At 50.9% G+C, this 26,083-nt stretch overlaps 1 protein-coding gene across 3 annotated transcripts in view; it reads left to right on the top strand.

The window, feature by feature from the left end:
• SETD2 (SET domain containing 2, histone lysine methyltransferase) overlaps positions 1-26,083 on the top strand; it is a 69,449-nt gene that overhangs the window by 39,650 nt on the left and 3,716 nt on the right. For all 3 annotated transcript variants that reach the window (XM_054818671.1, XM_054818672.1, XM_054818670.1), the window contains 7 exons: positions 697-1,335; positions 11,769-11,817; positions 12,116-12,296; positions 15,524-16,199; positions 17,077-17,211; positions 17,786-17,925; positions 21,694-21,805. In XM_054818671.1, coding sequence (XP_054674646.1) covers positions 697-1,335; positions 11,769-11,817; positions 12,116-12,296; positions 15,524-16,199; positions 17,077-17,211; positions 17,786-17,925; positions 21,694-21,805 — 1,932 coding nt within the window. The remainder of the gene's footprint in view (positions 1-696; positions 1,336-11,768; positions 11,818-12,115; positions 12,297-15,523; positions 16,200-17,076; positions 17,212-17,785; positions 17,926-21,693; positions 21,806-26,083) is intronic.

The following is a 26,083-nucleotide window of genomic DNA, read 5'->3' as shown; positions in this document are numbered from 1 at the left end:
CTATCTTCTGTCCTTCACTCCTGGAGGGCTGATTTGGAAAGCGAACAAGTTGAAAAGTCCTGTATAAGGGCCGGCTATCTCTTGTTTCAAAACCAGACGTTTCGGGTCTGGTCTTGGGAGAGGAGTTGCTGGATCCTGCAGAAGTCCATATCTCTTTGTGCTTAAGGTTTAGCTCCACGAGCAGCAGACTGTCTCCCTCCCGCTGACGCCAGTAATGCTCCGGCTTTTGCTGCAGCACACGGCACTTTTCTCAAGCGAGGAAAAAGCTTTCCTGGTGTTAATTAGCAAACTTTTTTGGGTCGATCCCTTCTATTTTGACTGCCGATAAGTATTGACATTTCTGATCAGGATTTCTTTCATGTAACGTATCTAACTGCTGTATTGCCTTGGGAGTGGATATGACCAGCCATAAGTGTCTGAGCTCTTTGAAATCAGTTTAATTGCAACTAATTGTTAAATTAGTTTAATTTCTAAATACTTGTGCTCGCTGTTTTCCACCCACTCACAGTTTCTTTGCTCTCAGCAGAAGTTCACCTCTGCAGTTCAGCCTTGAGAAGAGACGTCGCTATCCCTGACCTGTCGCCATCATATTGATATTTCAGCGTTACCTCTTGTTGAGAAAAGGAAATTGTTCCAGGTTGGAGACGGCTTTAAATTCTGATTGCTCTAATGTCCTGATTTTGTCTTTGCAATTAGATTATGAAGACACTAGAGCTCCTGCCTATACCTACCAAAAACATGCTGGAGGAGAGCAAAGTGCTTCCCATTATTCAGCGCTGGGCTCAGACCAAGACTGCTGTCCCGCAGCTCAGCGAAGGGGATGGCTACTCGAGCGAGAACACCTCGCGGGCTCACACGCCGCTCAACACGCCAGATCTTTCCACCAAGCAGAGCGCCGAAGGTGACACGGACACCCCGAAGAAGTTGGTATTTCGAAGGCTGAAAATTATAAGTGAAAACAGCATGGACAGTGCCATCTCGGATACTACCAGTGAGCTGGAAGGGAAGGAGGGCAAAGAGGACCTGGACCAGCTGGAGGGTGCCCCGATGGAGGTGTCAGAGGAGCAGCAGCAGCAGGAGATCAAAGCCACCGTTGATGCGCCGGTGGAGAGCAGCAAACCCCAAGCTGCGGAGCTGGAGGCTGAGCCTGAAGCAGAGGTCAAAGAGAGCAACAGCGTGAAGCTGGAAGAGCCCATTATGATGGAAACGCCATCTCAAGATGAAGAGGAAGGCGTATCTGATGTGGAGAGCGAGAGAAGCCAAGAACAAACGGACAAAATTGTGGATGTGAGCGATTTGGCTACCAGGCTGCTCGACAGCTGGAAGGAGCTCAAGGTAAGAGGCACCTACCTGCAGCTACACCGCCTCTGCTCTTGCTAAGGAAAATGCAGAGTTGTTTGCGGTTCGGTACAAACGGGGCTAATTGTTATCTTGTTGGTAAATGTTTGACAACTGAGATTGCCTTTTCTATGCAAAAGAGCTTCTCCAGGTGCTTTCTATATATATCCTTTCACTGCAAACTGCCCTGTACGTGACTTACAGTAGATTTCCAGGCGTCGGTGTGTTGCACGCTGAAAAAAGCAGATAATTCCGTTTGGGCACCACAAAGACACCAGTCATCCAGTTATTTTTTAGGCCGTTCAGTGGGAGGGCAGCTCTAAGGGATTGAGATTCCCTTCTCAACCGGTCAGAAAAAGGCTAGCGACAGCACCTCGACCATTTTTGGTTGAAGTGGCCAAGTATCCGTCGATGTGGAAACAAATGGACGGACCGTCTACTCTTAAATTCAGTTATCACAAGATCATCAGTGTTTCCGGTCCTGTTAACGTTTGCTTTTCATTTGCCAACGTATAGAGCCTCCAGAAACTGGTCTGTTGGCCTATTGCGTTCTCTCGATAGTAGTCGTGTTGGGTTAACCTCTGGGTGATTGCATTTGGTGTTTAGATCGGGGAAATGCTCAGATTTTTGAGTGTTATTTGAGCCTTTAAGACTGCTAGAGTAGGCAGCTGCTCACGATTTCACTCCCATCAAGGTCTTCCTCTTTAAGAGAAAGGCTTGGTGGCTGCGGGCTGCCTTCTCTCCTCCAGAATCAGGCCCCTGTCAGCGGCCAACTTCAGCCAACAGCTTTATTTGATGGGACCTAGGATGACCTTCCAGTAATTTGCGGCTCAACGCTTTAGGCATTTCCTGGGGTTTCTTTAGGTCTTTGGAAACTCCTCGCCCATCTGCTGCTTCTGTAGGATTATGTTCCTTATATTATATTCGAGAGCAAGATGGAGTGGGATCCTTTAAGTTGCTTTTAAGGGTCAAAGCAACATTTGCTGAGGATCCAGCAAAGGAAACAAAGGCACTACCATGCTTCTGGCATGGTCTGGGCTTGGTGGAAAAGGTCGTGGAGGGTCTTCTGCCCTTCTCTTAATCAAGCGTCTCCCCCATTTATAATTATTGGAAGTAGTCTTTAAGCAAATTTATGTTTTACGGTGCATCATGTAGTTAAGAGTTTATTTACCCATTGAATTTGATAATGAGTAATGATTTAGAAGAGGCTAATAAAAATAACGGGTGTTACGCACACTGCAGCACCAGGCGCAGATGGAGGAGACCGCAGCGAGCTTTGAGTCCGTGAACCTTTCCTTGTATCGGTCAGTGACCGTAGCTACAAACTTTAGCATTTATAAAACGTATCTAGAGATTTACATAAGACTTAAGAGAAATCTTACCTTAATCTCTGAATTTTTCAGAAGAATCAGGTACTCTTGAACATGTGCAGAATTTGAGCATAATCATTTGTGCCATAAATCTTAGTGGGAGAAGAGGTGAGACTTTATTGTACAAACAACTGAAATACGTTTCTATAGAGAAGTTAGCTTCTGTTTCTTTTTTTTCCCCCTCTTTACCAAGTGGATCTGCGGTACATTGTTTACTAGACTTTAATTTACAGACTCTTCAAATTTGCGTGGGCCTCATGATTTTCTTTCTTGAAGCGACACTGTCAGGTTGAATTTATGGTTAAATTGAAACAAAGTCCTTTTCCATCCATTGCTAATACCTGGGATTGTTTAAAGCTAAGCCAAGCCTTAGTCCTACGCTGCTTTGGAGATAGACTTGGTTTGGACTATCCAGATCCAGTCATCCGTTTGTTCACTTCCAGGATCATGTGCTGCTGTGTTTCAACTTGAAACATCACAGAAAAAGTGTTTAAAAACACTAATGAAAAGTGTGAAGTTTCACAAAATGAGTGACTTCTCCAAAACGTTGGTTTAAGACCAAATTTGATCTGACAGTGTCATTGTAACACCAAGGCTTGTGTTTTCTTTTGAGCTTGGAGGAGCTCAGCCTTGGGTATCTAGAGACCTTTGCTAACGCCCGTGGTCAGACTGCGGAGTCGCGACCCGTCGTGATGTGTGGATTCACATCCTATCTGTGTTATAGTGTACTTATTAATTAACCTCGTGTTGTCGCAAGGATGCTAAGAGCCTGATGCAGCTCTCGTTTCTGGTCCGTAGGGATGAGGGTGCATCTCACAAGCCCTAGCTTTGTAGTAATCTCAGCAAATCTGACCCAAAAAAAGCAGAATCGTTCCATGGGTCTGTGAAACCTCATTTTTCTTCTGTAAAACATTTGTGGGGAAACTGTGACCTGGGGATGAATTCTGTCCTGGACTTTATCATGGCACTAAGAGTTAACTGCTTCTGTCCAACTCTCACCTGTTAAGATGCCAGGTGCCACCGTAGCCCAACCTGGAGGTGGCCAATGTCTAAAAGAAAAGACTAAGCTGGCAGGGCAATGCTTTAGATGGAAGGGGGATGGATGGACCTTGGAAAACCTGGTCACCCCAGTGGCAAGAGAGCCGGGGGCCTTTTTCCAGCACTTCCAAGCTTTTTAAAAGCTGATTTTGTTTTGAGCGGTGCAACATCTGGCATTGGATGGGGGGGCGGGAGGGTCTGAAACCTCGTAACTTAAGCTATGTCCTCTCCAGTCTTGCTGATGACCCCCTTGTAATTTCAACCATTTCCATCTAGCTTCTCAGGGCAGCAAGGAGCTGACCATGTGTCTCCTTTTCTCAACTCCATTTTCAACTCCGTGCTGAAGAAGGGAGAGGACATAGCGTGCATACGGTGAAGAAACGGGAAGATGGTTGGGAAGCTGGATGATGCATGAGCAATATAATAGGTGAAAAGAGGACAGAGGTGGTTAACTCATTGATGCCGACGTTATTTTGGTGCGTCCATTGCCGGCAATGGACGTCGCTCCGGGAAAATCCCAACTCCTGGCATGAAAGGATTAAGTGAGCTATTTTTTTCTATACCTCTATACACAGGACTTGTAAGTCCTCGGCTTACAGGGATCCTACGCTCCGACTCCTTAACCCACAAGGAGTGTTGGCCGCTGCTACATACCCATTGCGACACACACTCACACTCCCCAGCGGTGTAAGTTTTCAGCCTGGGCTTGTGCACGCCGTTCCCGCTCTCTGAGGAAGTGGTGCATACCTTTCCCCGTGCTGAAAACTCACTCCGGGTGGCAAAGGTTGGTTGGTGGACACCCAGCAGGGTGCAGGTGGTGGTTCAACGTGGTTTTTCCAGGCGCCTTAGCCCGCTCCAGCCGGAGGATTGCACTCAGGTAAGGCTCTGTGGACTGATCCGTACAGCCAAACCTGTGATGGAGGCGACTTGCGGCGTGATGGCCAACAGCCCTGGTGCTCTACCCTCTTGGCATCGAAGGAGCAAGTGGTAGGGTCAGCACCGCCAAGCATGGCAAGCTTTTCTCACCGTCCCTTTGACGGCTTACGTTTCAGTAGCTAAGGCTGAGGAACAGGAGAGCAGGTTTGGCTTCAAGCATAGCATGTACTTTAGTAGCGTTGGTGTTTCAGGGTCATCTGGCTGTTGGGGTTTCCTCATCGTTTACGCCAAGGCAGGGCCTTGAGGTTCTACAGCTCCACTACCCTTCTTCTGATGACCCGTTACACGTCTAAAATCCGTCCCGTAGCGAACCTGCGTGCTCTGCCGACTGACTAATGCTGCGTGAACACAGCTGGCATGGCAGTGTGGCTGCTGCAGAATGTCCCACCATGCTAGCGTGGTTTGGGCACCGCTCTGCTGCAGGTGGGACAGAGCTTTTGGCATCTTTCTCCATCCCGGGGTGGGCAGAGGATGCCCTCACCTTCCAGGGAAGGGGCAGGTAGGAGTTGCAGCTGTGACGATCTTGCCCTTACGAGTTGGAGAAGATCTTTTTTTAAGAAAAACCTTTTGAAAGAGCCAAGAGTCTTGAGCGTAAAAGGTTTTAGTTGGACACTTCTAGCCTCAGAAGTATTTAGCAATGTCTTGGAGTTCAAGGTTGAGGTGTTACCCCAACTTTGGCCAAAGTGGACTTTCTCTTTTGCAACGAAATGCCCGTTCTGTGAGCTTAATTATCAGCCTGAACAGGGATAGCAGAGCTCGGGTGACCCAGGCAAACTGAGCTTTTGTCCTCCCCTGAGGTAGTCTTTCCAAATCACATCTGAGAAGTCTTGATAGGACAGCCCTGTGAAGCTGCTCTCGCCTGTCCTGTTCCCAGACGAGCCATCCTGGAGTGACTGGCTCTCGCTCCGGCACGCACATCGCATGCTTTAATTAGGAGGCTTGTAATTTGTTATAACTTACAGCAAGAAATAGTTTGTGAAAACAATAGGCACTGGTGAGCGGCCAGGCTGTTGCTTGTGGTGGGTTTTTTTGGCCTTCAAGCAGGGATTCTGTGGCGTTAGTCCTTTCTCTTGCTGTCCTCCATCCCTTGGCATCATGCTGGAGCTTTGTGCTCCTGCAGAGGGGATACTGCAGAGGGAAGAGAGGAAAAGGAGGGAAGAGAGCAAGGAAGAGGAGACCCAGCCCTGGCTGGTGGAGCATTGGGTAGCCAGCCTGGTAGGGGACAAATTTGGTCGCGTGGTGTTTCTTCAACAACGTAAGTTCAGAGTACTCCAGAGCAGAGTTAGGGCAGACAGGACGATCTGCAGGTCATCTTGGCTTTGAGTGCGTAAGCCCTGCCAAACGCTGTGAGCTCCAGAGGGCTGCGGGTGGCGTTCCAGCTCTGCGTCTGGGCGTGGGATTCATCCCCTTGGCCCTAGGAGAAATGTGGCAGATCCCCAGTTGGGCGACAGAGGTTTTGAAGCACGAGTGCGCGGCTGGGTTGGCACAGGTCGGCATAGAAGAGCGGTCACCCCTTTGCCTGCTGTGCTTGCGTCGGCACGAAGACAAGACGAGCTTCTACCCTGTTGCGCTGTTCTTTCCCTACGCCCGTCGTTGGTGTCCATTGGTCCTCTCCAGTCTAGTCCCATTAAATCAGGAGTAATTGGCAGCTAATGGACAGATTTCTGGAGAGTATCGTGAAACACATTCTTCCTTTCCTACCGCTGCATCCTTTGAGTCTTCAGACCGTTCTGCAGCTCTCGCCTCTCCCAAGCCAAGGATGGTTTGTGTCTGCAGCTGGACAGCCTAAATCCTGGGTTTTTTTATTCTTTTGTTTGTAGCAGACTGGTATCACTTTTCTTTCTGTATTTAATTTTCTGTGCAACTCATTAAAAATTGTTCTGGAAGGTAGAGAGCCATTTGGACTCTGTTAGCGGCGGTTGCATTGATTTAGTAGTTATGCACGCTCAAAGCCAGCAGCTTCCGTTTCCAAAAATAAAATAGGCTTTTCTTCAGAGTTCTCCCTGGCTTGCGTCTGGTTTGACCACCATCTGGTTTTCATGGAGCAATTTTGACATATTCCTCCATTTGTTCAAAGACCGTGCTGCCTCCATCTTCACCAGACCGACGCTGGTGGCTCTGCAGCCCGTTGGGTAGATCCCGTAGCTGCTCTCCAGCAAGACGTAGCTTGCTCCATGGTTCATAATTATCTTGTGTTTTGAGCCGCCTGGACCTTCGTTAGGGCAATCCAGTTTGATGGGACGGATCCTGCCATGGGTTCACCCATTTTCCCCCTGCAGTGCTTTCTGTCACGGCGGTCACAGCCGTGTCTTTCAGAGGAAGACGCTTTCTCATACCTAGGGAGGACGGATGCTTTCTTGCCCCTTGCACGTTCAACCATCTTTGACCTCAACGCGTAGACTCGATTATCTCTCTTGAGTAATCACCGTATTTCTTAGCTTCAGCGGCTGTGCTTTCGATGTCATGGTGAACCTAAAGCGAGGCGTGGCAGGAGCGGGCAGTGCCGTGTTTGCCGAGTCCACTTACTCAAGGTGGCCCCTGTCCTCCTTCTATTCCCATCAGCCCCGTTTTCTACTAGTTTCCCATTGTATGTCCTGCCATTTAATGCAACAAATCTTTTTAGGAGCGGGGGAGGCCGATCTTAGAGCTTAGCTCTTCCCTCCGCTTGCCTGCTGCGTCGTCCTTGAGCTGTCCTGGCTGGTTCATCCATCATCTCGTGGCTTGGTGGCTCCTCATCGCACCTTTTCTCCTGCTGATGGGAACGCCGCTTGGGCCAGGCGCAGGGTGATTTTTATTTTTTTTTTATGAACGTGCCGCTCTGCGGTGTGCGTGAGAATGAACGTTTTTGGGAGAGTGATGTGGGAGGGAGAAAATAAACGAGGAAAAACTGTCTCTGGTGGGTGCTTCTGGGTCTGCAGAAGCTGCCCTCATGGTCCGCTCCTTCCCACACAGCGCGGCAAGAAGCGAAATCATTCCTGCCGCTGGACGGCGAGTAAATAGCGTTATATAGGCTTTATTATCCCAGCCGGCTCCTTCGCATCCCTCCCCAACCCAAACGGTGAGCTGCTGCCTTGTGTCTTTACATTTAGGTAAAAATACCCTAACTTTGGGGTCTTTTGATCCATAGCAAGCGTGTAAATAAATAAGAACAAATTAAAAAGGACGTATTTACAGATTCTTAACGCCTCTCATCGTGGCATAGGTGGGAGTATTTGCAAACGCTTCGAACCGCTGTGTTGTGTTTAGGTTAGGCTCCACAGAAAAGCAAAATAAGTATTTAAAAAAATAAAAATCTTGGCCAAAATCACCTTTTTTTTTTTTTTTTTTTAAAACCTTCCGCAGCACTTTTGAAGTGGTTGTATCTTGTGAACAGACCACAACAGGTTTCTTATACTTTCATTTCTTTCACCGAAGGAAAATATATTTTCTTAGCCCATCGGGCACATGGGGTTTTTTTGCTAAAACAATAAAAGTGAGACTTTCAAACCTGAGTTCTCTCATTAACTCCAGTGCTGCAGGTGGGCACATTGCTAACGGGTGATGCAATCCCGTGCAACCGGGCAGCCCAGCGGAGACGGCGGTCAATTAATTTCCAACCAGCTTTAAAAAAATCAAGTGGGATTTTATTTAGAAAAGGAACGTTAGATAAGGTCGAGAGTCAAGTCGAGCTAAAGCTTCGTATTTCTGAGTGTAGGGAAGCTTTAAATACCCAACTGGAAGCCGCCGTCGCTCCCCCAGGAACACTTTTATGCCTGTTTTCTTCCCCTCTGTCTCATCCATGCCCTAAATAAAAGGATGTTTTGGTGCTCTAGGGAAAATCCCCAGTGTTTTTTCCCCGAGGCATCAAGGTACGATCAGCGTATGTGGCATCGCATCGAGTATGAAGAATTGATGCCGTTCGCAGCCTCTGATGGCCGTGGAGTGGGGACCTGGGGAGAGGTGGCTTCACCGAGGTTTTGGCTTTGCTCCATCTCCGGTCCTAGGAAAGCGCAAATCCTGCACTGGCAAAGCTGGGATCTCAGCGCACTGCGTCAGAACAGCTTCTTTGTATAGCGCTGAGTATATCTTGTATGAGTTAATCGTCTTTTTTTGGGATGCAGCTACAGCTTCCATCAGGGGTGCCCCACGTTTTCTCTCTCTGATTTTTCATAGTTGGTTTATTTGATCTTATTTCCTTTCGCCTGACCCTATCGGTTGTATTCAGCCAGAAAACAGCTGGTTCGTCACATTCTGCTTCACGTGACTGGGTGTTCTTGCTCAGGAAGGGCAGAGAGTGAGGTCTTGATACAAACTGGAATTAAAAAACCCCGTGATTTTTCTTCCGAGCTCCCAGCCCTTGGCCAGTCAATAACGCTGTAAAACCTCTCTGTACGTTCTACGTGCTGTAGGGTCGTTAGCATCACTAATACGATAAAATGTCATTTACACTGTGTGTGTCAGAATATTGCAAGTAAAAATACAATCGAAAACGCGGCGGCGCTAATAAAAGCTCATTTGGTAATCTGTCACTTGACATCGAAATAATGGTTGCTGCGTAATCCATTGGCGTTTAAGGAGGATGCTGCGCTAAGCTGCGGCAGTCCCGGTCCCAGCAGTTGCAAGACCGGGACCTTATGGAAGTTTTAATCTTCGTTCCCAAGTCCTGTCCCGTTTTATTAGCTTAATAGAACGGCATTGATGAGTTATTCCCGCTCACGTGGCTTTTTAGGGTTCGGCACCACGTAGTGTGCCATCCGTATGTATATGAGAAATGGGGTTTGGCTCAAATAACCTGAAGACGCACAGAATTAGCTGTGGCGTTAGCAAACTGCATTCTCCTGCGCTTGCTTTCTTGGAGGGCTCCTCTTCTCCCCTCTCTTCCTACGGTGCCGTCTCTGCCTGGAGTTGCAAACAAGGCACGGAGCAAGAGGCAGAACCCCAGGGCTGCCGGCGGGTCAGAAAAGCAATAAATAATTAAAAGCGCTGTAACATCTCTTGTAATTTCCCGTTGCAAAGCGGCGCCTGCACTTCAGCAATCTCTGACGTTTAACCCTAGTTTGAAAAGCAGCTGTAGAACACAAGCCCCGCAGGTCAGCAGAAAACCGCTGCAGGTTACTTTGCCAGCAGGCTCAGAGCTGAGCTGGGTTCTGCTCAGGCTTCTGAACCACGACCTGCCTTGAGATACGGGCAGAAGAAACACGGGTTTGTTTGAAAGACGTGACTTAGTGTCAGGACTTGTGCTAGCGTTTCGATGTTAGAAGGTCAAAAACGTTACAAGCGATGATTAACAGCCTGAGTGTGTTTAACGGGGAATTCTTGAGTGTGTTGAACGTGGGCTGGGGCATGAAGACAACCAAAACCAGGTTGGAGCTTGCAGGCTTGGGCTTGGGGTCTTGGAGATGCAGAGGTGCGTTGGGTGCGCATCATAACCTGCTTTGCTTCCAGCCTTTGGTGTCCACCTGGTGTTAAGAGCATGCGGTGGCTGTGGTCTCAACAGGTCCTCTTCCCTGCCCCGGTCCCCTGCCCCATGGCCAGGGGGAGGTTCTCCAGGTTGGCGTGGCTTGTGGTGAGCTGGATGGGTACGGGCAGTATGCCTGGGCTGCAGGAAGAAAAGGATTTGCAGGGAAAGGGGAGCACTAGCAATGCTGCTGCGTCCTGCACTGGGAAGGGACCTTTCAAGATCATCTAGTCCAACCCCCCTGACACGGGCAGGGACATCTTCAACTTGATCAGGTTGCCTCTCTGGGCAACCTGCTCCAGTGTTTCAGCATCCTCAGCATAAAGAATTTCTTCCTTATATCTAGTCTGAATCTCCCCTCTTTTAGTTTAAAACCATTATCCCTTGTCCTGTCACTACAGGCCCTACTAAAAAGTCTGTCCCCATCTTTCTTATAAGCCCCTTTTAAGTATTAAAAGGCCGCAATAAGGTCTCCCTGGAGCCTTCTCTTCTCCAGGCTGAACAAGCCCAACTCTCTCAACCTGTCTCCATAGGAATCGTAGAATCATTAAGGTTGGAAAAGACCTCTAAGATCATAAAGTCCAACCATCAACACACCACCATGCCCACTGAACCACGTCCCAAAGCCTACATGTTTTTTGAACACCTCCAGGGATGGTGACTCTACCACCTCTCTGGGTGGCCTGTTTCAATGCTTGAGCCCTCTGATGATCAGCCTTCTGATCATCTCCGTGGCCTCCTCTGGACTCGCTCCAACAGCTCCATGTTCTTCTTGTCCTGGGGACCCCTGAGCTGGATAACCAGCAGGGTGCAGAGTTGGCTGCTGTAGGAGACGGGGTGGTGGGTGTTGGTAACTGATCTCAGCGGCCTTCGATAGGTGCTTGGTCGAAGGGATTTACTCAGACCTGGGAGATGGCCTTCTGCTTGTTTCCCTTGGGGTGCTCCAACGTCAAGTGTGAGATCTGGGGACCCGATACTGTCATAGAATCATAGAATATCTGGAGTTGGAAGGGACCCATAAGGATCATCAAGTCAACCTCCTTACTCCTCGTAGGACTACCTAAAACTGCCTTGAAGACCAGGATGGTTACAACGGGAGGTCTTCAGGCGTTGGTGGTAGACGGCCATGTCACCGCGGTGTCATTAGAGGACAGGACAGATGCCTGTGTTCAGCTCTGTTTGCCAGGGCAGGGATCGGTGGCCTTAGACACGCCGGCAAACCGTGACTCAGCTGGGGTCCGTGCTGGCCGTGGTCACTGCGGGAAGAAAAGCGCGGTTGTGCACCTGGAGGGTAGCTTGTTTAATTGCAAAAATAGGGCTTTTTCCACTATTCCAGCAGAGCTGGAAGTTCAGGTGCTCGTAGCGTGTGGGTGGGATGGCCAGCTTCGATCCTGCAGCGCTGCCTGGAGCACTTGGCCCAAAAAAACCACCTTAACTCATCAAACATGAAATGCTGATCAGAGGCAATATATAGAAAGCACCACAATAATTTGCCTAAAACCAGAACTTTACTTCAAGAGACCTTTTTTATTTTGGTTCGTCTTAAAATTATGATGGAACGTTAAATTATTAGCACCGCGTTACGATCCTTGCAGCCCCGTTCTTGTGAGTAGCTGAAACTCTGACCCTGGTTGTGGCTTGCTTTGCAGGAGGTGTACCGGATCCCGAAGAAGAGTCAAGCAGAAAAGGAAAACAGTGGTACGTACTCACATTTTTCCATCTATCACTATGCTCCTACAAAACCACTTCGTTCTCCCAGTCTGAGATGTCAAGAGATGTTCTGCCTTCATAGCTTGGCGTTCCTGCTCCTTGAAAACAGATAATTTAAGCAGTGAGTGATGGGAAATGGAGCCCTGAGGCTGGTATGGGGCAACCTGTAACTTGTATGAGTGGAGACTCTGTTGACCAACAGAAGCTACTCAAGCTGCAGGAGGAGAGAGCTAGAAATACACTGAATTATAAAAATTCTCTCCTTTTCACCCGTTTTCCCCACCAGCTGACCGTGGGAGAGAGACAGCCAGCCACAGGGATCAGACTCCTACTCCGAAGAACCCCATCCTGAGCAGAGAGCGGGATCCCGAGAGGCAGAGCCAGAGTAAAGAGAAGAAGAGACGGAGAGACTCGTTGTCCCCTCCGTCCTCGGCGTACGAGCGAGGAACCAAGAGGCCGGAGGACAGGCAAGTTGTCTGGCAGCAGTGGTGGCAGGGCTGAGGGTCTGACCACTGGGCTGGGAAGGTTGGATCTGCGGTAGTCCTGGGTAAAAATGCTGGGAAAAACGGTCCTGGTGGTCCTTGAAAACACCCAGGGACCAGGAAGGAAATTTTCTCCTGGAGGAATGCCATCTGTGTGGTGAGGTGCGTTCCCTGGCCAGATTTGGGTGGCTTCTTGGTGTTAGGTGGCCTCTCCTCTCAGATAACCTACACCTTCATCTTCAGATAACCTACACCTTCGTCTTGAGGCACGTTTTGGGAATTAGATGAGTGACGAGGGAAGCTGTATCCAGCTGTCGTGCAGAAATTAGGGCTGCAGCCCTCCTAAGTCTATGAGGTCTTCTGAGTCCTTCAAAACCCATTCCCTTCTTCTACTCCACCTATCCCCAGTGCATTTGAAGATTATTCTAAACTTAGAGTAAGCCCGTGCCCGTACAAGAGCTAGCAGCACCCAAGCCAAACAGGTTTTCTAACACAAAGCAACTTCCTTGACCAAGTGAAGATCCCCCAAAACCGTTGAGCGCAAGGAAAGTGGTCCAGGTAGGTATGACCCCACCAAGCTGGTGCCGTGTCTCCTGCCTTCCCCGGGAATGGCAGCATCAGGCTGCGAAGGCGTCTCTGAAGTTTTAAAGACCTTGAGGTGATTTTATTTTGTGTTTCTTTGCGGGAGCTCCATTGCCTGATGGATTCCCATGTACCTTGCGTACGTTCTACAAGTGATGGATACAAGGGAGCATGGGGACTTCAAATTTACTTACATCTTCTAAAAAAAGGGATTTTTAAACACAGGCTGTCTAGGGAAACAAGGCACGAAGTCTGTAAACTCCAGTGAAGGTATAAAATACTTTAAATTACAGTGCTCATAGGTGCCGAAGATAAAGTAGAAAAGAAACCCAACCAATTTGTGTTGTACTAGTGCGAGTCGTGCCCTTCGACGTGAAGTACCTCTGCTGACCAGGTCTGGTGGGCTGGGTGTTTAGAAGAGTAAAGATAAGGGCTAGACAACTGAAATGTAGATGTCTTTTGTCTTGATGAGTTGGCCAGTTGACGTAACAAGCAGTAGGAGAAAATATTTTTAATTATTAGCTTTTCTGCCAAATTTTAAGTGAGAATCGGATCAGTGCAACGACCCTGGCAGCCACCCAAACTGCCTTTTCCTTTTCCTCAGACCATCGCAAACCATCCCGGGGGCTGGAGGAGCGATCGAGGTGATGGTGGTGGCAGGGCTGGTCCAAGGCAGCGCGCGAATCAGCAGCTGCTTGGTACCAGATAGCCATTTTCTTCCCTTGAAAGTTGCGTCTTAATTAAGAGAAGGAAAATATTACACGTCTTGTGTTTCAAGGAGACTCCAGATTATGTTAAAGGCAGTAAGAATACCAAGGAATTTCCTTTAAAGAAATCAGTTGTCTGTTGTCCCTCTTAAATAGGATCTAAAGCCACTTAGTAATTAGGGAACAATTGGTGGTGAGTCAGCCAGACAAGGAAATTTTTGTCCTTGTATTGAGCCGTGCTGGGAAAGTTTAAAACATCTGGATAAAAAAAAAAAAAAAGACGTAAATCTATCATACTGTAATGTAAATCTATACTACCGTAATTAGCCATTTGGAGGATGGAAACATCACCGAGGTCTGGGGAGCTGAGTAACGGCGGTGTGTCGAGAGATATGAAGAAGGATGGAATAAATAGTATATTTTTGGTGTTACTTTAAACAGAACAAGCTCTTGCGCGGGCGAGGAGTCGCCTGCTCTGGCTCTTCCCTCCCGCGGCTGCATCCGTGTCGCTGAGTGGCCGGGAGAAGGACTGGGGTGCTGGCATCCTTCTCTGCGGATGCTCTCCCCGCTCTGTCTGTCCCCCTTCGTTATATGAAGGATTTAATAAGAGAGAATAATAAAATAGGTGGAGAGAGCAGCAGAGCAAACAGAAGAGCATCGCCGGCTTGCTCTACGCTAAACCCTCGGTTTTCTTCCGCCCGTCCCTTCACGCCGGCTGCCTCTCGTGTAAACTCTGCAGGCAGTGCCAGGAAAGACTGTAATTATTGAAATTGAACTCTTCGCGTCAATAAGGTTCGCATTAACAGATCCTTACTCTGGGAACGCGAGGGAGCGAAGGAACATCTTAAGTGTATGGGTTGGTAGCAATGTGCTTTTGATATGTAAATGGAACGCATGAACATGAAGTGAGTATATAGAGAATATACTGGATGCTTTGTAGAATCCATTATATTAGGGCTGCAAAGCATTTTTGCTTGTAATCCCTGTTTTACCACACTCATAACTTCTCAAAATATCCACCTTTGATCTGAAATTTTTCCGTGGTTGAGGTCTGATCAAAGTCCTTAGGCTTCTTTTTTTTTTTTTTTCTTCTTTAACTCCTTGGAAAAATCCCTCCAGCTGCTCTGTGTCTCAGAATGAAAATTCTTATTTGTAAAAAAGAATTAAAAAAGAAATCTATCCACACTTTATTATTTTTTTAAGCTGGATCTGTGGTCTAGTAAATAGCATAACTCTAAACAGAAATGTGCTGTTTGTAAGTCCCTTGTTCTTCGCCATGTCTGCAAATGCGCAGTGTCTGCAGGTCCGGCGCGGGGTGGGGTGTCCTTAGACAGGAAAGACGGGGTGCTTTCCCCATCGCTGAGCTGCCCCGCTCTTCGGGGGTGAAGATGCTGTGGTGTGAGCTGTGCCTTCAGTTTGGAGATCCTCTTCCAAAACTCTTCTTCACTGGTCTTGCTTTGGGAAAGCGTGGCAGAGGGTCTCCAGCACGGATACTCTGCCTGTTTGGGGGGGCACCCTGCTTATTCCGCTCTCTCCTCGGGTTCCCTGTTGGCTCTGGAGATGTTGCCTCCCCTCTCTGAGTATCTTGGAGCAAGTCCTCCAGCCTACTTCTGCCGCATCTTTGCATCTCCGTTAGCTTCAGCACCGAGCTGAAGTTGGTAAATCCAGTGGGACCACTTAGCTCATCCTCCGTCCTGGCTCCTTCCTCGTGGACGAGCAGGACCAGTGGGTGTTTCTCCTCTCTGTGAGTCGCTGCGGTTGGTCAAGCAGCTGAAAACAAATGAATGTTTTTAGGAATTGACGCTGCTGTTGGACATTTGGGCCCCCCTGGGTCTGCGTGCCATCGGTGGTGGTCCTTTTGCTGCTGGCGCCCTGGACCCGCGAGTTTCTGAGGTCTCACAAAGCCTTTTCTTTCTCTCCCAGGTATGACACACCAGCATCTTCAAAGAAGAAAGTCCGGCTTAAGGATCGCAACAAGCTGTCCACGGAGGAGCGCAGGAAGCTGTTTGAGCAGGAGGTCGCCCAACGGGAGGCTCAGAAACAGCAACAGCAGCTACAAAACCTGGGGATGACGTCCCCCCTGCCCTACGACTCCATGGGCTACGGCACGCCCCACCACAGCTTTATCGGCTACCCGCCTGGCTACCCCATGCAAGCCTACGTAGACCCCAGCAACCCCAACGCTGGCAAGGTGCTGCTTCCCACGCCCACCATGGATTCCATGTGCTCGCCGGCGGCGTACGAACACCCGCAGACTTTGGTTGGGCACGCGGTAGAACCAACCCTAACTACTCCTCAGCCGGTACCAGTAGTCCAACATGTAGCAACGACGATGGAGGTTACAACTCCGCAGTATGTAGCACAAAGCGACACCGTTGTCCATCAAGAACCCAACGTGGCCGTCCTGCCTGTGGCCGCGCCGGGACCGGTGCAGAGCCAGAGCTACGGGGTCTGGGATTCCGGCCAGCAGACTGTAGCTGTACAACAGCAGTACTCACCAGCCCAGTCCCAACCAGCCATCTATTACCAAGGACAGACCTGTCAGACCGTTTACGGTGTCACATCCCCCTACTCGCAGACGACCCCACCGATTGTACAGGTAATTTCCGTTTCGGACAAGGCACGGCATGAAACAACCGCAAAATAAAGGGTACCAGCCCGCAGCCGGGAAAAAGGCTTTATCTGCTCACTCTTTGCTAGTGCTCTTAATCTTAGAGCATCCTAACTTTGCTGTAATACTAAGCTGCAGCAGCACTTCTCAGATAACTTCCCATCCAAGAACGTGAGAAAAGCGCGTTTAGGCAGGGTACGTTCCGTGTACAAACACCATGCATCGTGGTGGTTGGGGGCAAGCAGGAGTTTACAGCTTGAAGAAAGTTTTTTTTAACCTGTTTATAAAAGTTACGGTGGTTTCTTTTTGTGATTGTTGATTCTGGTGAATGGATATTTCTGGGTAAGAGCTTCCACTGTCGCTGACCAAGTGAGCGCTAAGATGGGGAGATGTGAGCTCAGCTTCTGTTGACTTTTGCAAGCAAGATCTGGAGCCACCAGCTCTTGTACGACTTAAACCAAACAAAAACCCCATCAGACCAACCTTCTTTATCTGTTTTCTCTGAATTACACGGCCCCTTCCATCAGGCTCAGCCTAGAGCTCCAAATGACCGTGCTAAAGTGCTTTCTCCTTGTGCTTTGCCTTCATTAACAAGGCTTCCTAAGAGCAAGACGCAGGCAATTGTACGACTCCTGGGATAGCAAATATGAAATAATTTCCTTGAACCCTGCCTCAGTCACCGGTTATTGCCGTTTGGTTTGGGTGTTACCTCCCACTAGTCCTCGAGGACTATTAGCGTCTTCTTGCCTCCGCTGTTTGATTCCCAGTAAGGAAAGCTGGATTGTGTCCTCCAGGAAAGGCTTATTTTTTTTTTTTTTTTTTTGGTAAAGCAAGCTGACTTGTGATTCCCCGTGCTCCGTTTCAGAGTTACGCCCAGCCAGGTCTCCAGTACATCCAGGGCCAGCAGATTTACACGGCTCATCCGCAGGGAGTCATAGTGCAGCCACCGACAGCGGTAACTACGATCGTCGCAGCCGGGCAGCCTCAGCCCATCCAGCAGGTAAGGCTCGGTGGGTCAGAAGGGACGAGGAGCGTTCCTCTACATCTTCTTTGGGTTTGCGTGATTCCCCGTGGCTTCCGAATGCTGTGAAAGCCTCGGTGGTACCAGCTGGAGGAGTTCCCCATGCGGCAGCGTGCCGGCACCCTTTGGGATGCTGCTTTCCAGGTTGGATCTGGGCATCAGACCCATTTTTGGGGGTTTTGAGCCCAGATCCTGTTGTGGAGGATCCGAGAAGGCTGTGTACGGGTGGGCATCTCCATGACCTGCTTTCGCCGCTGAAGCCCCTCCATCAGAAATGGTGGGTTTGGCATCCACCGTGGAGGATTTAAGAGCACGGGGTGGCAAAGCGGTTGTATTATAAGCTCGGGATGTGGTCGAGTGGGTGCATGGGGTATTTGATGAAGAACTAGTGAAAGACGCTGTCCTCACTCCTTCTTGGGCCAACGCTAACGTCAGTTTTAAGTTTTGCCTTCAACAAAGTCTTTTTAAGGGGGAAAAGAGCTGTCAGACCTGCTCTGACCACCCTCATGGCTGCTCACGTCTTTCTCTTTCACCCCTTTTGTGCTATTTTCAGCCAGAGCTTGTGGTGACCAATAACCTCTTGGACCTGCCTCCACCATCCCCTCCAAAACCCAAAACGATCGTGCTACCACCCAACTGGAAAACAGCCCGAGATCCAGAGGGGAAGATCTACTACTACCACGTGGTAACGAGGTGAGTGTGATAACGAGATGAGGATGATCATGAGGTGAGCGTGATGGCTGCTTCGGGCATGGAGTTTGATAGCTCAAGCGAAGGTGGAAGAGAAATGGATGTTCAGCCCTCGGTGGGTGTTCACCTGGTGGGGTGCTGCTCGTTAGCAGGTGGGTTAGTTAGGTGGGTAGGAGGCTCAGATTGCTCAAAACCTTTCCTTCACCCCCATAAACGTGGCCCGGGTATAGAGCCCCGTTTTCTGCGAGCAGAAGTTCAATGATAGCAAACGATTTCCTTGCAAACGACAACTCTGGCCACGCGTTGAGTTGTAACTCGGTGTGGTGACGTGGTGGTGAGGAGCTCCACTTCTGACATCGGATTGCATTAAAAAAAAAAAAATCCCATCAAAGCAACGTCTTTCTCCCCAGCATCTCGGTCATGTTGGCTTTAGTTCTTCTGACATCATCTTTGGTTCCCATCGCTCTGCCAGAATACGAGGTGCCCCACGCGGTGCTGAAATAGCAGCAGAATGAACAGGTAGAGCGAGACCTCGTCTGTCCCTCGTGCTCCGAAGCACCCGTGCGGCTCTGGCAGCGGTGCCAGGCAAACAACCCCGGTCCTTGGAGGCTTTGACGTCCGTGCGAGCGTTGTGGTGGGCATGCTGTGTGAACAGGAGGTCTTTGGTGGCTCAGGGGTCAGCCGTGATCCGTGCGTGTGGCATCAAAGCGTTTGTTTTCTCGCCCTCATTTTTTTCCACCTTCAAACCTTCTGTCTGCTCTGGAGCAGGAAATAGAGTTTCCCAGTGCTTTCCCCACACCTTTGCGATCCGTTTTGGAAGGTCCCAGGTTTTTGGATCAATACTTATGAACTTAATCAGTATCATGAATTTAGGATTCTGAAAAGGATTTTTTTTATATTTCAAAGTCCATGTGAGGTCTCTGGGGGGGTTCACCTCTCTAAAGGGTTAAGCCTGAGTATTTTCTTACAAGTCCTGACTGTCTTGGCATCAGTTATTGTTACTTGCACACGTTTCTCTGCATCAATCCATCTTCTCAATCTCCCATTTGGGCTCCTTCCTGCTACCTTACACATCAAGGGTTGCACCAGCAGCAGAGCAGGAGACCTTCAAACCTCAAAAAGAACAAGAAAACAGTCAAGCAGGGATTTGTGATTTCTGCTGTGGTTTGGAAGTCTTGCAATGAGATGAGGACACCCGACTGAGCCTTCCCTTGTGCGTCTTCTGCAGCTAAACGAGAAGCCACTAATTGAATATAATTAATCTGGAACTTTTTCGAGGAACACATGCTGGAAGATTTCTTTCAATCCTTCTTTTAACTGTATATCTTCCAACAGGACGAGGCCAGTAGAGGAAAGGAAATCTTACTCGTGGATATGCTTTCTTATTGTAATATTTCTTTCTACTTAGCAATCAGATCAGGAGTGGCCCAAGGTCAGGGATACTCAGCACTATCTGGAGAATTAATTACTGCACTGAAGCTGGTTGAAATCAGACTGTCACGCTTCCCCCCCCAGCATGTCCTGAAAAGTAAAAAGCCCTGAAGTGGGACGGGGTTTCTGATGCAGGTTGGAAACCTTGAGAAACTCAAACCAGCGGCTTCTTTTGATGCGGGCTTTCAGGATTTCTTTGTATTGAGCTGGAGGGTGCACATCCCGGCTTCACACCGAGTCTAGAGGTGGAAATAGGTGCTGCGTTGTCACCTCCGAACCTAAGGAGGTCTGGAGATCTGTCCTTTGCGTCCTTTGGTTTAGTCTGTTTGTGAGTGAGTCCTCTCACCCGATGGAGAGTCCTGTACTTGCCCTGGTCCTGCAAAGACAGCGGTCTGTCCTGCTGGTCCTGGTTTCTCCTGGTTGTGTTCCTCCCCTGGTCTGTGGTTTTGCTCTCCAGCACCGTCCTGCGTTTGCCCTCGGATGCTGACGGCTGCCCGCTCCCCTCTTCCCACCTTGAGGAAATCCAGAGCAGTTCCTCCCACCCTTCCCCAGTTTGAGCATGGTGGGACTCTTCCTCGAGCATTGGCCAGATGAACCCAAGCAGGCTGTGATGGCTTCTGCCATCTCAGGCGAGGTGTTTCTGCAGCAATGGTGCTTCCCGCGTGCAGTGAGCCAAGGAGAGCTCCAGCCTTGCATTTCGCCTCTTCTAGTGTATGGATGAGCTTTGTGTCATCTATCCATCCATCTTTTCAGGCTCTTGCTCATTCCTGTGGCTTTTCTCGTGATCTTTGGTCTGCGTCCTTTCCGCAATGAGATACCTGTGACTGGATACATGGATTGAGGTGCCAAGGTCTGACCCTTCCTCTGCAGGAAGAACTGCCTGCCCCGAGGTCTCTGCTGTGACGTTCCCTGTCTTTCCACACCAGAATCACCACCCTTCTTTATTTCATGCCTCTGATGAACTTCCCTTGATCCCACGTTGAATGTCACCAGTGACAGAAAATCCAATTCCCTTTAAGTTCTTCTTGCTTGGCTTTAGCCTTCTCCAACCTAGAAGCCTACTCAAAGTCATCACTAATGACATCCTTGTCTCTAAATTGGAGACATGAATTTGACAAATGGGTTACTCAGTGGATGAGGAATTGGCTGGTCGGTCACACTCAAAGAGTTGTGGTCAACAGCTCGATGTCCAAGTGGAGACCAGTGACAAGTGGTGTTCCTCAGGGGTCGGGATTGGGACTGGCGCTGTTTGACATCTTTGTCGGTGACACGGACAGTGGGATCGAGTGCACCCTCAGCAAGTTTGTCGGTGACACCGAGCTGTGTGGTGGGTCGACACGCTGGAGGGAAGGGATGCCATCCAGAGGGACCTGGGCAGGCTGGAGAGGTGGGACTGCGTGAACCACATGGAGTTCAACAAGGCCAAGGGAAAAGTCCTGCACGTGGGTCAGGGCAATCCCAAGCACAACTCCAGGCTGGGTGCAGAATGGATGGAGAGCAGCCCTGAGGAGAAGGACTTGGGGTGTTGGGGGACGAGAAGCTCCACATGAGCCGGCAACGTGCGCTGGCAGCCCAGAAAGCCACCCGTGTCCTGGGCTGCGTGTCCAGCAGCGTGAGCAGCAGGTCGAGGGAGGGGATTCTGCCCCTCTGCTCCGCTCTGGGGAGACCCCCCTGCAGTGCTGCGTCCAGCTCGGGGGTCCCCAGGACAAGAAGGACACGGAGCTGTTGGGGCGAGTCCAGAGGAGGCCACGGAGATGCTGCGAGGGCTGGAGCACCTCTGCTCTGGAGACCTCAGGCTGAGAGAGTTGGGCTGGTTCAGCCTGGAGAAGAGAAGGCTGCGGGGAGACCTTAGAGCCCCTTCCAGTCCCTGCAGGGGCTCCAGGAAAGCTGGAGAGGGGCTGGTGCCAAGGGCAGGGAGTGCCAGGCCAAGGGGAATGGCCTGAAGCTGCAGGAGGGGAGATGGAGATGGGATGTGAGGCAGAAATCCTTCCCTGTGAGGGTGCTGAGGCCCTGGCACAGGTTGCCCAGAGAAGCTGTGGCTGCCCCTGGCTCCCTGGCAGGGTTCAAGGCCAGGTTGGATGGGGCTTTGGGCAAGCTGGGCTAGTGGAGGGTGTCCCTGCCCATGGCAGGGGGGTGGCACTGGGTGGGCTGGGAGGTCCCTGCCCACCCAAACCGTTCCAGGATTCTCATAGCACGATGGGGCCGTGCGTTACACCCGTGTTAAGGGTATTGATGACTGACGAGGTCCAGATGTCCCAGTTGATGGGACAATCGATAAGCAGGTACCAGCTACTTTTAAGAGAGTGACAGTGATCCATCTGTCTGTCTGTCCTCCTCCAGGCAAACCCAGTGGGACCCTCCTACCTGGGACAGCCCAGGGGATGACGCCAGCCTTGAACACGAAGCTGAAATGGACCTGGGGACCCCAACGTACGACGAAAACCCCATGAAGGTAAGCGCGGGGGTCAGCGAGGGAAACTCGGCGTTAACATCTGTTGGACAGACCGGGGCGATAATCCTGTCCTGCGGAGCGGGAGTCGCGAACGCCGGGGCTTTTGCTGAGGTCGGTACGGACCTGGGGGGATGACGGAGGGACAGAAGTGACCCAAGGGAAGCCGGGGCGGTTATACCGACCGTAGGACCACGGGGGTTTTTTGTGCTTCAGAATCGTGGTAGAGGATTAACGGAGTTAAGTTGTTTTCTTGCCGCTCTGAAATAGCTAATGAAAGAGCTGCTGACGAGCAGCTTCCCCGTGGTGCTGCCAGGTTTTGCGCTGGGGACAAATAGTCGAGCAGAGATTTTCGTGGTGCTCTCACCTCCTCGTCCTTCTGGGTGCTGGCTCGGTGAAGAACCCGCCGCTCCTTTCTCACCTCTCGGGCTGTGCCGACCACGGCTTGGGTGAGCGCAGGACTTCCCTGGGGAGCGGCTGATGTTCTGTCCTGGATGCCAAGCGTCTCTGCGACCTCATGTGCGGAGATGACCTTATAACTGGCCAAAAAAAGGGGCACGGTGGGGGAGAAAACATGGAAATAGGAAAAACTCCTGGTGCAGCAGCAGAAGCAGAGGAGCTGGGAGCTCGGCGTTGCTTCCACCACCAGTTTCTGCTTTCCTGGTGCAGCACCTCCATCGCTCCTGCTGTCAAAGGTCACACCTTCGAGGACGGAGCTGCTCTCCGAATGGGGCTCGGTTCCCAGTTAGGTCCCTCTGCGGCCACCTCGACCCCGGCGCTCGGGGGCTTGGCCGAGCCGTGCCTGGCAGCGGTGCGGGTTTCCAGCTCCGCCGGCCCTTGCCAGGCGGGGAGGGCAGAGTGTGAGCAGCGGTTGCTGAGCCCCTGTAGATAAATGACCCCGTGCACCTTTCTGATTCCCTGAAAAGAAGAGAGAAAAGCCACGGAAGGAAAGGTTTGTCGCGTTACAACTCTCAGGGAACAATTCTCTCGATGCTCCGGTGACACCCGCAGACCCGGGGCTGATTTTGCTGGAGGTACTGAAGGCGCCGTCCGTCCTGCAGCGCCCAGGAATATCTCCCGCTCTGCCACCGTCGCCTTTCCCGCGTGCTGCCGGGATCCTAAGGGTTAATCCAATCCCTGTAACGCCTCCGAGTGCTTCGTAATTCCTGGAGAGTTCGCTTAAACTACATTATTTGCAAATATTTATCTCCCTGTAAAAAAGTTAATGAGAAAATGAGACCGAGGAGCATTTAGTTCTGCAGAGGAGTCCGGAAAAGCTTTTTAAATGATTTTTTGTCCCCGGGTTGGCATCACACGTACCCTGCTGGCGTCCCCTGCGGTTCTGGGAACCTCCCGGTCGTGGCACCGGGAGGATTCGTAACCGCGTGAGCGTCCTGGGATCGCTGGGGCTTGCTGGGTCCCTTCGGCGAGCTTCGGGTTCGGTAGCGTGCCGCGACCTCGTGCCGTGCTGCTCTGGCTGCTGCTTGGCTTTATTGTGCTCGGCAAAGCGCTAAAACCAGCTCACGCAGCTTTATGAATTCTCCGGATGACTCAGGCTGGAAGAACAACAAATATTCCTAATTTGCCTGTTTTCTACAGCTCTACAGCGAGCTTTGGCTTCGATGGGAAGGATTTTTCCCTGTGCTTTGCCTTGGCTCGATCCCGGTTTATCTGCGTTTGCCGCCGGTTCTGGGTTCAGATCCCGGTTTATCTGCGAATTGCCGTTGGAGGATGTCGGTGCGCGGAGTGAACCACGTGAACCTATTTAGCAAACAGACCTTCGTTTTAGGCTCGAAGACGAGGTTTTATTCATCTAGATTAGCCTTCAAACTGCATCCCCGTGGAGGGATTTGCTGCTGTAGCTGTACGCGCTAAAGCTGAGCGGTGCGGACCAGCCTGGAGATACTGGAGAACATCCCCCAAGGTGCTGAGAAGAAGGTTGGGCTCTTCTGAGCCACAAAATACAGTTGTGCTCGTGCTTCGCAGCTCGGGAGTCCTTTTCCTACCGATTTCTGAGAGTCCCAGCGGTGCCTGCGACTGCGGAGGGAGCAGCGAGGAAGGATGTTTGCGTGACCTCGATCTTCAAAACCTTTGCGGGGTCAAAAAGGCGCTGAGGACCGGGACGATGCTCCACGGGCTTCACCTCGGGGCAAACGTGAGCTGGCTGCTTCTGCCGGGAGTTTTTTGCTGCTCGCTCAATCCCCAAAATCCCTATTTTCCGATGCAGAACTTCTCTGCGGCCATCAATGCCTCGTTCCTAAATTAACTCCGGCCGCGCAGCTTTGGCTGACCTCGCGGCGATGGGGTTCTTGCTCGCTTTAGAGCTTTGAATCTTTTCCTTCTCGGCCAGGATCGCCTGGAGGTTGGGTTTTTCCCGGTCCTGCAAATAACGTTGAATTCCCACGTGGTCGTAGCTCGCTCACCGCCGCCTCCGTAACAACGCTTCCACCCTGAAATCACGACCGCATTCCTGGGATTTTTTTTTTTTTACCCTCCTCCTCCTCACCCTGCGCCTTTTCCAAGAGGGATTAAACTCTCCGGCATCGCAGCTCCGGCCATCCGCCAGCTGCTGCTGCTATTCCCGGTGTTCCCCGGCCGTTGGGTACCGCTCGCTCTGGCGAAATGCAAGCGATGGTGGCGACCGGGGGATTTTATTTCCTCCGGGGGATTTTATTTCCTCTGGAACGTGTTCAATGTGCTTCCGAGCATCATCTGCTCCCTTCCCGATACCCTCAAAGCCCCGGCACAGCCGGCGTCGCCGCGGCTGGTGTCGGGGGGGGGAGTGAGCTCGCCTGGGGCTCGCGCGCCAGTATAGAGGTTTTGATGGAAAGGCGCAAGAGGCGCGCGAAGCCACGCTCGCTCTTTCTTTTTTAAAGCACGTTTTAAAACCTGGGGTTTTTTTTTTCCCCCCTTGGAAAAGGGATTTCACGAGAGGGTGGCACGGCGGAGCGTTTGGGGAGGCTGGCAATGAAACGGGGCTGGATGCCGGAGTTTTGGCATCCTTTGAAGATGGAAAAAGCCCGGATTTATCGCACGGATGCGTTCGTGGCTCTGCTCATCGGTACCTCCTGAAGAGCATGGAAGGGTCGGCGTTGGCGGAGCAGATCCCAGCAGCCTTATCCCGGAGAAGAGCATCGTGCAAAGGCTCCTCCGAATTTCCCGGCGCATTTGGCGTCTTGCTCCCCTCCCGCCGTCGCCCCAGGCTGGTTTATCCCCCCCCAGCGTCTTTGCCGGCTCCTCCATCCCCTCCTCTCCTCTGGAGGGTTTTTGCGTAAAGCTGAGGAATGGGAATGCCACCAAAACGCTCCTTTTTTGGGGGTGTTTTCCTGTGTTTTGGGTTCTCCTGGCGGGCGGCATGGCTTTGGATGATGGGAACGCTTTGGAGGGGCTACGGGGGAAGCGATGTGGTCACGTCAAGGCAGGCTAAAGCCCTTCGGTCAGGAGTTTTTGGTGTTAAAAGAAACATTTTTAACATAAGGAGAAATCAGCACCTTTCCACAAGCAGTAGCTTAGAAGTAACAGTTTCTATTTCTCCTCCTCATCTTCCCCTACAAATTTTAGCGCTGATTTTTCCCCCCAACCCCACACGCTCCGGCCAAGGGGAGCAGGATTTCGTGGCAGCTGCCAGATGGTGCTGGTCCCCAAAAAGTGCCGTTTTCTCCGTCCGGTTCATCCCCGCAGCCCAGGCAGCTCCCGTGGTCGTGGTGGGACGCGATGGAGCCTTTCCACAGCTTAAAATCCCAGGAGCGTTTAGTCCCAGGCTTAATCCCACCAGGCCGGGTTTTATTTCCGCATTTATTTTATATAAGCATTTATTCACACGCATCTTAATTTGGCCTTTCGCTGCGAGCTCCACCAAACCCATCCTCCAGCTCTACTTAAGCAAGTTAATTAGCGCTGATAATTTAGAACATCCTTCAAGGGCTAAACTAAAAATCCCATCGTGGAAAAGAACTCTTTCCTTGTGCTGGCTCGGGGAATTAAGAGAAGGTGGGGTGTGCCGGAGACGCCGGGGCGATGGAGAAGGGTTTGGTGATGGAAGGTGGCAGGGGTGGGTGACGCCGCCGTGCCGGGAGCCGGCAGGGAACCATCTGCTCCCCATCACCAGCCCTTTGATGTCGGTACCCGAGCGACGGGGCAGGGAGCGGTGAGCTTTGATGTGCGGCCGGCCCGGAGACGACGACGCGCGGCACCGCTCGCTCCGGACGGCCCTCGGCCGTAAAACTTCCCCGGCAAGGGTCGATTTAAGCCCTGCGGCACTTTGGTTACCGGGGACTTTGG

The sequence above is a fragment of the Grus americana genome, chromosome 2, assembly GCF_028858705.1.
Source record: "Grus americana isolate bGruAme1 chromosome 2, bGruAme1.mat, whole genome shotgun sequence".
Classification (NCBI taxonomy): Eukaryota; Metazoa; Chordata; class Aves; order Gruiformes; family Gruidae; genus Grus; species Grus americana.
Note: the sequence above shows the minus strand (reverse complement) of the source record. Positions and strands in the feature narration are given on the sequence as shown.